This window comes from Gavialis gangeticus, unplaced genomic scaffold (assembly GCF_001723915.1).
Source record: "Gavialis gangeticus isolate Ggan-Ray unplaced genomic scaffold, GavGan_comp1, whole genome shotgun sequence".
NCBI classification, from domain to species: domain Eukaryota; kingdom Metazoa; phylum Chordata; order Crocodylia; family Gavialidae; genus Gavialis; species Gavialis gangeticus.
In genome coordinates, this window is record NW_017728996.1 from 44,830,564 (window position 1) to 44,843,893 (window position 13,330).

The 13,330-nt window shown below is 40.9% G+C and overlaps 1 protein-coding gene across 1 annotated transcript in view; it reads right to left on the minus strand.

Annotated features, from left to right (window-relative positions):
* Nucleotides 1-5,490, minus strand: part of CHRNB4 (cholinergic receptor nicotinic beta 4 subunit) — a 24,628-nt gene extending 19,138 nt beyond the window's left edge. The window contains exon 1 of the mRNA XM_019504411.1: nucleotides 5,235-5,490. Coding sequence (XP_019359956.1) covers nucleotides 5,235-5,289 — 55 coding nt within the window. The 5' untranslated portion in view covers nucleotides 5,290-5,490. The remainder of the gene's footprint in view (nucleotides 1-5,234) is intronic.
* Nucleotides 5,491-13,330: the final 7,840 nt, after the last annotated feature.

Consider the following 13,330-nt stretch of genomic DNA (forward strand, 5'->3'; position numbering starts at 1 on the left):
TATGACTTAGTTAAGGGGACAGAGAGTCGGTAACAGGAGAAGCCAGCAGACTATTTCCACCTATCCATTTCCTCTTCCACCTATCAAAACTGGCTGGTTCCAGCCACTAAGATCACACTCCATCCTATACAGAGAACACCGTTCTTTATTTTGAATGGCAGAAAGCTTTTTGATGTTGTCTCCTTTCCTCATTATTAATAGCTCCATATTACTAGATGTTCACAAAGCCCTGCAGTGAAAAATTCAACCAAGTCTATTGTACTGTGACTAGTCTGACTACTAGCTGGTTTCAGCCTGTGTATTTTTCCCCATGTCTGTTCTGCAACCATTGCCTTGGTGAATTTTCTAACATGTGGTGGACATGAACACCCAGATCTTGATTGTGATAAGGTGCTGCTCTGACACTTCAAAGGGGTTGTAAAGCTTCCCTAAATTAACAGCTATAATTCTACTGGATTGAAAGAATCCTCACATGGTACAACTGACATACGGGATGGGCTGTAGTGCCTGTTCCCTAGTGATCCCTGTACTGTATGATTGAGATCAGTCTGCTCTAAATTACACCAGAGCCAAACTGGTCCCTTGTAGCCCTGTGAGTTGCAATGCACAAACTTAGCTTACAGCTGCCTTTGTCCCTCTACTCATACTCAGCTCTGGAGAAGGAAGCTCTGACCCAGTGCACTGCCATTAATGCTGAGTAACAAGACAGAAACCATGTAAGTTTCTAGAATGATGTCATGCAGATCTTCTCTCCTGAGATTCATTTGAGATTTTTTAAAATTTATATTTATTTTAAATGAAGCCTTTTGCTGAATTAACACTTCTGTTCTTTTCTGCAACATCTCTCTTGCCTCTGTCCACATCTATTACCTCCATCTTGTGCTGCTGAGCAAGGACTACCTGTTGTGTGGTGGTTTTGTGGTGGAAGACAGCCACATTTTATACAAGCCTTTATACAAACCAACCTCATTCCAGCACAACCACATTTTTTTTCAAATGTCATTTAGCAAGGTTGGGTAGAAACGAGTGAAGTATTTTAGATAAAACTTTTTTTCACTAAAAGTTAAAATTTGAGTCTATTTAAAACATTTCATAAATCCATTTTGATGCAGGCAAATTTGTTCAGCTGAAGAAAAAGCCGTAAAAACAATCCAAAAAGAAAAACATTTAATTTCAACATTTTCAAAATTAAATGCTTTACTATTTTATTTAAACAACATTTGAAATGTTTCTTTAGCTTATTATGTTTAATAAACTCAGTAAGAAATGAAGATATTTGTTTTGTATTGCAAATATTTTTTCCCTGATTTTTCAGCTTGGCTGGTAGACTAAAAAATCAGGCATTTGTATCATTTGGGTTATAACTATAGATGAGAAGGAGACTAATGTACTGTGCCAACAGTATATATTGACCAACCATACATATTGACTGGAAAGCAGCTTTAGGTACATTACTACCAGCAGGACAGGATGGAAACCTCAGCATAGGTAGAATATAGGAAATAAACTTGGCGTATAGCAGTGGAACTTGTCACTTTGTTCCAGGTGACCTATTCCTGCTCCCACTGAAGTCAATGGCAAGCTTCTCACTGATTTTAATAGCACAGGATTGTACCCAGAATATGGTACAGAGTGTATATTTTATGTTGCATCTTGTATCTTCAAATACTTCAGAAAGAAATGGCTTATGTCTGAAGTTCAAATCCGTATTAAAAAACAATTCCACAAATTGTTCTGGGAGCACTGAGTTTTAGACATTAACTCCTTACAATACCTTGAAGCCTGTGTGCTCTTCTCCCCATGTTGAGGATATGTTTAATTAGTGTTATTATATAAATAGGACTTAAAAATGATAATGACCATAGACTGAAGCCCTTTCTGAAAACTTTCAAACTGAGTTCTGGGTTGTTGTTTCTTTTAATTAAAAATTGCCCCCCTGTCCTTACCACTTATTATAACCTGCTCTGTGAGACTTTAGCAAATGGAGTACCAAACAGCAATGGTAACTGAGCAATGCAAAATATTTGCAGAACGTATATTTTGAATTCAGGGCCAAATCTTCAGAAGTCTCACTTCAGTAATTATTGCTCATACAACAGGAAATCAAAATAAACTATGCGGACATAGGTGCTCAATCAGAATAGCTCATACTTTCAGCATTGAGTACTTGCAACAAACTATACAGAAATGAATTGCACAGCATGAATTATTTGCAGAAATTGTTAGATATTTTCAAATAACACAAGTCATAAGCCAAGAAAAGGGAAATTGTTCCTAGAGCAAATGATTCTTTCATGAAATATCCATTCCTTACGGATGTGAGAAGCAGGCCCTATTCGGTTCAGATTTGGCCTGAATCAGGGACAGTGATTCAATTCGTTGATTCGGATCACTGTCCCTGATTCGATTCGTTTGAATCCGAATCTGAAGATTCAATGCTGATTCAGAGAATCAGCAATTCGGACACAGACACAGTTTTAAAAGGTTTTTTTCTACATACCTTGAGGTACCAGTGCAACTCATGATCACTGCAATGCTGGGGTGGATGGAGCATCCCACAGGAGTGCAGGGTGGCCCTCCACATGCTCGGCAGTGGACCGGAAGTACTTCCGGTCCACTTTCAGGTCTGCCAGGGAGCATGCATGGGAGGCCCATGCACCTCCCCCCTTGGCAGTCGGCCTCAGGGGGACCCTGGGTGCCCCCCCCAATCCAGGAGACACTAGTTGCTGACCTGAGGAGGGTGAGGGGGGGCCCCAGCGCACTCCCCGATGGACCTGGAAGTGGAGCAGAAGTGCTTCTGGTCCACTCCCAGGTCTGCTGCCGAGCACACTGTGGAGCCGCCTGTGCTCCTGTGGGACACTCCATGCGCCCTAGCATCACAGCACCCACGAGCCCCTGCTACCTAGAGGTGTGTAGAAAAAACATTAAAAGCTGTCTCCGTGTCTGAGTCTCCAAATCTTTCTGAATCTCTCCGAATCTATTTGGAGGGTTCCAATTAAATTCAGGGAGATTAAAGGGTCCCCTGATTTGATTCGGATTCAGAGATTTGGCCACCAAATCAGGCTGAATCTCTGCCAAATCGAATCAGGGACCGAAGCTTTGCATAGCCCTACCATTCATCTCTATCTTTAAATGGCATTTTATCATCATTTAGATGGACATCTACAATGCCACTAGAGGTCAGCAGTGTACTGGCATAGAGATTCTTACTGTGTAAATAAGAGAAACATTTTCCGTATGGGAATCATTTTCATAATTTGCTGTCTATTTACTAAATGACATCAATTGGATGACACTTAAGAACCATAAAATAGCCACGTGCACAAGCTGATTGTAAATATATTGTGAGTGTGTTCCACAATGTCAAGGCAATGCATTTCAAAGGTCTTTGGAGGGAGGGGTGTGAAAAGGGGTGGAGAATGTGCTTCTTTCCTTGGATGATATTTTCCAGTTAAGCAATAATTGCCCAAAATTTGCATTTGAGCAGACTGATGGTTTTAGACACCTGATGGCAATTGTTAGAAAAAGGATATATATTATTTTCACACACAGAAAACAGACATGGGGAAAAATACACAGGATGAATCTTCAGTTGGTACTAATTGTCATGCATCCAGTGGAGACACTATAAGTATGCTACAGAAGGAAAAAATAAATAGTCATGTAACTTACAGTAGACATTTCAACTTCAGGTTTCTTTCTGTTTCTTAGGGGTTATCACAAATTACTTCCATTTTTGTTCTGAATCTCATGCTAAAAGAAACACAACATTTTATTAAAACTTCAGTGCAGAGGTTCTCTAAATGTTGTAAGTAAAACTGTAAATTGTGACTGAAACAGTTACTCACCACTTTCAATGGTTGGTCCCTTTTGAGAATGTGATAAAATACGCTTTGGCTCTGTTTCCACAGACTGGAGTAAAGTTTACAAATACAGCTGAGTACCTTGTGATCATCTTCTAAACTGTAGATGTGAACCTAAGCCACATTTCCTTTTCTTCCCCTTGACTTATGTTTAAAGCAATGTCAAGTCATATTTAGAACTGTCGTGTTGCTCCATGTGTAGTGTCACTTTTTTTTCTTCTTTCCCTCTGCAAAATCACTAAGTGGATGATGGTAACCTGCCAAACTATCCTTTCAGTTAGGAAAGAGCAAGCAGGATCCAACAATAAGAATTCTCCATCTTCTCCTCTTAAATTATTTACTGATATAATTATTACTTATTAAAATACGCCAAGTAAAATGATTTATTTATGTAACTTAAACCATGGTAATATGGTTCCCTATAGAGTGCTCTAGTTTTTAATGCCCGTTGCAACAGAAATGACATCTCTTAGAGCTTTGTTTTAAAGTTTGTTTTAATTTGCAAGCAAAAGTTAATACAAAGCAATTGCAAATATTCACAGCGATTAAAAACCTGTTTTCCTACTGGTTTCATTTAAATTAGGTCTCACTTCTCAATTAAAATACTTGTCAATTGACATGCTTTAAAACAGGTTTTTTTAAAGTTACATTTACTGAATTGAATTAAGTAAGCAAATACTGCATGCATAAGTAAATAAATAATGATGAGAAGGGAAAGTTAGTCATTTGGGAAGCAGAGTTACATACATAATAACATTACTAAGCTAATGCTGCTGCCTGATTGTATATGTTGACTAAATGCTGTATATGAAAACACTGGCAGGTTATTGTAAACATTTGTAGTATATGCTTGAGTTCTCTGACTTATATTGACATAGTTTAACTTATTTTAAATGCTATTTAAATATTGTTTGTCAAATAACTAGTGAGAGCTTTGCAAAATGCATAGATCAGAAAGCATGAATCAATATTTGTCTTATAATTGTAAAAACGGGTTGGATCCTTGTTGCATCTAATATGAAGCAGTTTTCACATCACACTTTCCTTACTATTAAGTCTTGCGAAACACAGTCCCATTACTAGCCCATCAGAGAGGAACCTGGGAACATCTACAGGAACATACTTTAGTAATATTAATTTTCTACTGTCTTTAGTACACTACATCCACTTTTACCATTCCTACATACTGCTTTCTTTAATAAAAACAAGATAAAACGCTATAAAAACAGATCTCATGGGTTGCTTTTTAAAGTCTATAAACTACAACCTTAGAAGTTAGAGGCAATCTAAAATCCATAATGCATTCCTTTCTCCCATCTCCTGAAAGCTAACATTGTCTGTAAACTGTACCGGAGAAAAAGGACCACTCACCATTAAAATAAAAGGAAACCACTGCAAGGAGAAAGAGCTTGTATGTAGACCTCATGGCAGTAACAAAAGGATGTAAATTTTTCTTCAGTCAAGACTGCTGGAGATAAGCTCTGCTGTCAGGATTGCACAGGCACAAGAAATAAAAGCAAACCTGGACCTTGGAGATACTACACCCTTGGAAAGAGACGGACAGTAGGACCTGGCAGACACATTCTGCAAAGTGAAGCTTTCATGACCATGGCAATCCCTCCCCCTTTGCAGCCGTTTTAAAGAGCCTCACCAAGAGAAAAGCATGTGAAAAGAGGAAGCATAAAAATGTTAATATGAAATAAGGAAGGGGAGATAAAATGGCAAGCAAACAAACAAGGTCCACATTACCAAAATGTATGATTTTTGCTACTAGGTAACTTTCAAGGGCTTTCTCATTATTGGTGCTTTTGAGCTGGCAAGAAATGGCTGGATGGGAAAGTGCTGGAGATAATTTTTTGCCACATGCCTAGTTAATGAAATTCACTTAAATGAATGATGGCCCTGGCATTATGGTCATTTTCTGTGTTAGTGGGAAAGTTGATTATCTACTACCAACCCATTTCCTTTCTACAGTCCATGTTGTATATGGTCTGTTCAAGTTACAACTCTGAAAATCTTAGGAAACAGCAGGAGGGGCATGGGAAATTCATTGTTATTAACATTGACAGGGATTTTAAACAGGACAGCAACATCAGCCCACTGAGAAATAATAGTCATGAGAGTAATAAAAAATAAAGATGTTCTTGAGAGGCATGAGGGGAAGGAAGGGAACTCTATGCCAGACATTGTTACTGTCTGAAGGGTTCTGATGACATAACCTGGTGGGAGGGTTGCAAAATGTTGAGTATTGTGGGAGATATAGTGAGCATATGTGACTGGGGGAGAGGAGGGAAGAAAGCTTACATACCCTTTCAGAGCAGAGTATAGCGTATTACTCTCTGAAGTTACTGGACAGAAGGCCAAAAGTCCTAATATATCTGTTTTCCCTCACTCTGCTTTAGCCATCCATAGTGGGTGATGATGATGTCCTTTCTCCACCCTTCTACCAGTCTAGCACTCTGGGCTTCAACAGTGCTATTCCTGACTCACATCAGTGTAGCTGGCATAAATGCCAATCTCTACTTCTGCTTCCAATATCAGCAATGTCACTGTGATTATGAATTTATGGGGGCGGAGGTATTATGGGTGTATGTGACATTCATCGTTTAGTACTGAGAAATTCATTGCTGTCTCCCTAATCATTCCTGTATCCTTCTTTTTCCACTGATTAGTCCAGCCTTCCTTGCTGTAACTTGACTGCCTTTAAAGGAGCTTTTACCACGAATGAAATTGGCCCAGTAAATAAACAGACAGCACTCCAGTCCCAGTTAGTTAAAGTCTCCCCTTACTTCTCTTTCCAGTTCACTGTGTCCTTCAACTGGTTTGCAGTCATTTCAGTCCTGAGTTGATTTTGATCAGGTGGCCAGTTACTGCTGCTGCCTTTCAAAAATCTGCATCTGTTAGCCATTCACACCATAGCTTCAACTGAGCTACCCCTAGCTGGTGATTTTGAAGGTTCATAGGAAAGTAGGCCTTAGAAGGTCATCAAGTCCAGCTCCCTGCTCAAGGCAGGTTCGTCCCTGACTAAACCATCCCAGCCAAAGGTCTTTCTGACCTTCTTGAAAATTTCCAGGGCTGGAGATTTTATAACTCCTCTAGGTGGGCCGTTTCAGTGCTTGACCGTGCTCAGAGTCAGAAAGTTTCTCTTAATCTCCAACCTACTCGAATTGCTCTTAGTTGTGTCCCCTATGGCTGCCAAGAAAAACCCATCTCTGTCTTCTCTATAATCACTCTTCAGGTATTTGAAGACTGCTATCAAACCCCAACACAGTCTTTTTTTTCTCCACTGTAAATAACTTTAGTTCTTTCAACTTTACCTCATAAAGCTTGCTTCCTAAGGTTGACAGTCTTCTTTCACAGGAAAAGCTGCTGTATACCCTGTTTCTTTTATTCTTTGCCTGTTTAAATATGAATACCTGCTCATTCTAAGATAGATCTCATAGGCTTTGTTGTTATTAGGGCAGTGTGAAGTTTTGGTCCCTGATTCAATTCAGCGGAGATTTGGCCTGATTCAGCGGCTGAATCAAGAGACCCTTTGAACTCTCTGAATCGATTCAGAGAGCTTCGGTGATTTGGCCATAGACACAGGTTTAAATATTTTTTCTACATACCTCTAGGTACCAGGTGCAGCTCATGAATGCTGCATGGTGGGGCAGATAGAGCATCCCACAGGAGCACGGGGGTGCTCCCCAGCGTGCTCGGCAGCAGACCCAGAAGTGGACCAGAAGCACTTCTGGTCCACTTCCAGGTCCGCCAGGGAGTGCACAGGGCGGCCCGCACCCCTCCAGCTTGGTGACTGGTGCCTTCTGGGTCTAGGGGGGGCACCCAGGGTCCCTCTGCAGCCAATTGCTGAGCTGGGGGGGCATGGAGGGGGCCTCCAGCGCACTCCCCGGCAGACCTGGAAGTGGACCAGAAGTTCTTCTGATCCATTTCTGGGTTCGCTGCCAAGCGGGGGTGGGGCACGCTTCTGTGGGACTCTCCATGCACCCCAGCATCGCAGCATTTATGAGCCATGCCTGGTACCTCGAAGTATGTAGAAATAACATTTAAACCTGTGTCTATGGCCAAATCGTTGATTCTCCAAATCAGCATCGAATCTTCAGATTCGGATTCGGCCAAATCAAATCGGGGACAGTGATCCAAATCAATGAATCAAATCACTGCCTCTGATTCGAGCTGAATCCAAATCCAAATCAAATACGGCCCATTTTGCACACCCCTAGTTGTTATGTTTTGCATTGGGTATCTTCTGTTTTTGCAATCTTAATTCCAAAATATACTTTAATTGGTTAAATCTCTTGTACCTCTGCCCTTACTGTCATACCTACATAAGATTATTTTGTTCATGGATCTTTTCCCCTCCTATATTAATAATCTTAAAAGTTTTAGAGCTTTGAGGATAAGAAGGTATATGTACTCATAATTATTTTCTTAATAATGTCCATATTTTCCAAAATAGTCACTTGTAATGTACCACTCTTGGTTCCTTCATCCTCTTCTGTAGCTTTTCAATCTATGTTATTGTAATTTCTCATACAGTAACACCTACAGCAGTGATTTTTTCCAACCATGATGCCGAAGCACCCTAGGGTGCCTTGAGAATCTTTCAGGGGTGTCACAGGGTGCCACACACAATGTTAGCACAGTTAGGTGTGCACATATGATTCAGAAAAACCCAGAATTTCAAATAGGAATCTCTAGTGTTGAAACCATTCTGCCCTGTTGTGGTCTTTTTGAGTTTTTTGGTACAGAGGACTTGCTCCAATATTTTTCTGTAGTCAAAAAATAGTGAAAAGTAAGAGCTGGTATTTTCTGAGGGCTGCCTTGAGTCTAATAATGGGTCTCAATCCGAAAAGGTGGAGAACCACTGACTTAGAGGCCCAGCTGGGATCAGGACCCCCTTGTACTTAGTGCCATGCCATATACTTAGGTGTTGATATCACTTTTGTAACCTTGTTTCTCTTTCTTTTTTTTTATTCCATGTGTCTTGGTTGGAACAGAAGTTAGTGAATCACTTCATGCTTCAAAGCACTATAGGGAATTTAAGGAAAAAGGCTGGGAGGGGAAAGACAAATGGAGGAGCTGTAAATTTGCATAAGTCTGCCTTGATTAAAAAAAAAAAGCTACCGCAAACCCAGTGGCTGCATTTTAATCCTACTTCCTGCAATCAAAACACAATAATTGCCCCTCTCCTCCTCTTGCCTTCACTTAATCTCCTCCTTGTAGTTGTACATTCTGTTGCTGTCAGAAAACCAGCTCCTTCGCCTTCTCCTTGGACAATCAGGTTTTTAAGAATGCATAGGGAACAGGGGTCAGGACAGCCATCAGCCTGGCCAGTCTCTTCAGCTTTTGAGATTGTGTTGGAGCAAAGTATCAGTCTTCTGGGAAAAAGCGCACAAATGTTGGTTTGTTTTTACCCTCTGCTTCTGTCTGTTCTCCCCAAAAGCAAGTTCTTCACCTGCCAGAGGAACACAACTCTGAGCATCAGTAATAGGCATAGCAGGAAAGGATTTATGCACCTTTGGGTCACTGCACTAGCACAGTTTGCCCACCTAAATGCCTCCTGCAAACTCTTTACAGCAAAGTAGGCACCATTAGGGCACATGGTGCAGTATATTGAGTGATCTGTGATGAGCAATTAGCAGGTTCACATTCTGAAGCACTCACAGTCCAATGGCCTGAGAGGGCACTCATGGGGCAACTTGGAACAAAAGGTTTTGGCTGCTTGAGCTGGCAGGCTTCACAGGGCAGTAGGAGCAGAACAGAGTGACCATGAGGGAACCAGAGGAGTACTCACTAGGCATGTAATAACAGGTACTAATTTAATGAGCCGTAATTGGTGCTATTGTCCAGTAGTGCCGGTACACGTCTTTTAGGTGACACTAATGTGCAGTAGACTAATTCCATTGCACATTAGCCCATTAGTGTGGCTTTCGCTGCGATATGCTAACAGACAGTAGAATTAGTCTACTGCATTTCTAGCGTCTCATGTAGATGCGCCCACTGATTAAATTACTGCTCTACTGCTAGGGGAGCTGGAGTCAAATAAAGAGGACAGACAGACCTAGTTTCTTTTTTATTTTTCATATTATTTTCCTTCTGCCATAAACTTTTTGCTGGGCTCTGGAAACAACTCATTTAAGTTCTCTGTGCATCATTCTAGGTCTATGTACATTGGCTATAACCATACCTTCCTCAGAGTGATGTTCTGGAGTTGTATTGGTTATTACAGCTTTGAGATCCTGAGCTTCAAGAACCTCCTGTTAGATATCTTAGGGTGTAGTATTCTGGATTCATGCATTAATGTTCTCTGCAAATGGTGAGGATGAGATGGAGCTGTTGATCCTTCTAATATACTAAAGTACTATAGCCCACATCTTCGTACCTTTTGAATGCAAAAGTCCTTTTGATTTTGGTGAGAACTTTGGGAGCATAAGAAATGCAGGATCACAGAGTGCCCAAGAAAACAGGCAGGTACTGTCAGCAGATTTGTCACTGTGTTTTCAAACTGCCACTTGAATTACAGAAAATCCGGTCACAGATGCTGGAGTTTGCCAAGCTGAAGCAGCTCCAGGCACAGAGGGCATCCTGAATAAGACAGGTACAGGGTAAAAGATTGCTGCAAAAAACAGAATTGCTTCCAGATAAACAAACCTCCATTAGCCTCAAGTAGTTGTGATGATGAACTGAGGTTCAGGTTTGAGTTTGTGGCTAAATTAAACTGGTGACAAACTTCAGATTGATTTCTTAAATGGTGCCCTTGCAAAATGGCTGTAGATTGGCTTGTCTATTACCCTTCCAGAACATGTGTCACTTAGCCTTGAAGGGAACTCTCAAATAGGAGTGCAGCACACCAGGGGACCTCCTGGGTCCTATAGCATCCAGTACCTTGCTACAGTTCACACCATACAATTTCTTTGTAGAACAAACTTTGTCTTAAGAGCAATTAGTATTCCATACTGCCGCCACCCCAACCCTGCCCCACCCCAGTACAAGGCTGTTCCAGAATGTCAGTACCCTGATGGTTAGGGACTCTCTAATTTCTAGCCTAAATGTATTTGTGACAGTTAATAAGTTAATACATATTTGTTCTTATGCCAACACTGTACATTAGCTTAAAAAGCACTTCTCTGTCCATGCTGCTTACCCCAGATGCATTTATAGGCAGTATCTGTATCCTCTGTCAGTCTTCATTTCCAGATTCAACAAGCCAAATTCTTTTTTCTGCCCTTTGATATAGCTTTCTAGTCCCCTGATTGTCCTAGTAGCCTTTTTTCTGCACCTGTCCCAGTAACAGAAAATTAAGTTTGTATTTCTACAGCACCTTCCATCTGAGTGAGCATTAATGAAATAAACTTGGGGCATGGCTCATTTCACCCAGTCAAGGGATGCTTCCCTTGGCTCTTCATTCAGCTTGCAAAATGGAATCATTTACTAAGGGCTGATCTTCTACAATATGGTTCCTTTGCATGGGAAGTCATGGTGGTGATTAAGAAAAGGATACAAATGAGCCCATTATAAAAGGAGTGGTGATGCTAGGGTTCTGCCTATATTGGGATTCGGGGTGGGGGGAGTTGCACACATATAACTACAGCAGTGCAAATCCCCATGATGGAAGTGTGGTATTCAGTGTAAGTTCAAGGTTTCAGTGGAGTGACTTGGTCTATAAGTTATTTGTGTAAGTGGCACTGGTACACTACATCTGTTTTAGGGATTTGCCTGGGTAAAACTGCTAGTGCCCTAAGATGGAGAAGCTCCTACTAAAAATTGATGATTCACACGAAGTGATGGGTTGGTGTGATCTACTGGAATATGTAGTATGGGATAACTAATCACAGTGTGGAACTGGAAACACTTTTTGAGATTATCAGTGGGCATTTTTATTTACAAACTAATATGATGCCAAAGCTATGCTTTTTCTGTGTCTGAGATCAGATGTCACTAAAGCTACCTTCTATAGCATCTTAGCAAACCTGTCTGAATTGCCATATAGAATTAAACTCAAATGTGCAGATAATGATAGCAAAGTTTCTTCAGGCAAGGTCTAATGCCATCATGTTTGTGTAAATGGTGGTAGGAAGTAGATTTGTAGGTGTTGAAAAGTGCTCATATAAATAACTCCTTTAGGGCTTGAAGTTATTCCTGACATGCAACTATCACAGATATGTTTCAAACACACAAAAATACTTGAAAGAAGTGCTACTGCCAAGAATGTGACAAGGACAATCATGCAGAATGCCACATAAAAATGAATGGATTTGCACTGGGTCTAAATGCAGTTCCTGCTGTCTAAATATGAATGCATCTGCTAAATCAAAAAGCACAATATCCATCCTCACATACAGCCAAAAGTTTCAATCCTCAGCTGTGTGGCACCAGTATTGCCCTAAAAAAGCATGAAACTGGCTTCTAACATGCCATCAAAAATGCAGGTAATCAGGCAAAAGGGATTTGCATCCAAGGATGGGTCTGAGATGTACATTTGTTGGGATTCAAGAGAGCTGAAGGCTGATGAGCCAGTGCTTGATTCAAAAAGATACTTCTCAATATATTTTGCAACATGCTGCTGGGTACGGCAATTTCTGTGATATGTGAATGGTGTTAGCTACTGGAAGTCTGAGGAAGGACCTGGTGATTGAGTCCAGTTAACAACTGCACTATAACCATTTAACAGCCAATGAAGGCAGTAAGGTTTGAGGGAACCTTAGGTATGCAAAATGCCCTATAGGACACTTTTATTCCTGCTGCCTGTGTAGCACAACAGTGATCATCTTTCTTTTGCTAGCTCTTTAGGGTCTTTCAAGAGGGTTGACTGAACATTACATATGGCTTTGAGATTTCAGAGCTTCAGGATGATGTTCCAGACCAGCATTGCCATGTTAGGAATGACTTTCTTTTTAATGATCTAGATTAACAGAGACTATGCTAATATTTCATGCCATTGGCTTTCTGTGGCAGAATAAGTATTATTTTCTCCTATTGGCTTAAGACGCTTAAATTGCTACTTAATATCCCAGGTAGGAGCATCCTATTCAGAGATAGCAGCAGACTTCCAGCACTATTCTTTTGAAACAAGAGACATTAGTTCTTTGCCCATGTGCAGAGAGCTAACAGCAAAAGACTTTTTCAGCACATAAGTCCTCTGAAGAAAGGCTTAGTAGAGCTCAGGTAGTGGATGGATTACATACTTGTTCTGTGCAGAAGACTGAATTTTACTCTGTGAGAATATGGTACGCCTGTGTGAAGCAGGTAGTATTCGCTTTGGATTTGGCTGATTTGGGGGACAGTGATTCGATTTAGTGATTCGGATCACTGTCCCGAATTAATTCAGCTGAATCTGATTCGGAGATTTGGCTGCTGCTGAATCTCCAAATCACCCAGGCCCATCCCCCGCCCGCTCTCCTAGTCCGGCAATGGCTGGTCCATCCGCCCCAGCTCCAGGCACTTTAAAAAAAAAAGCCCCAACT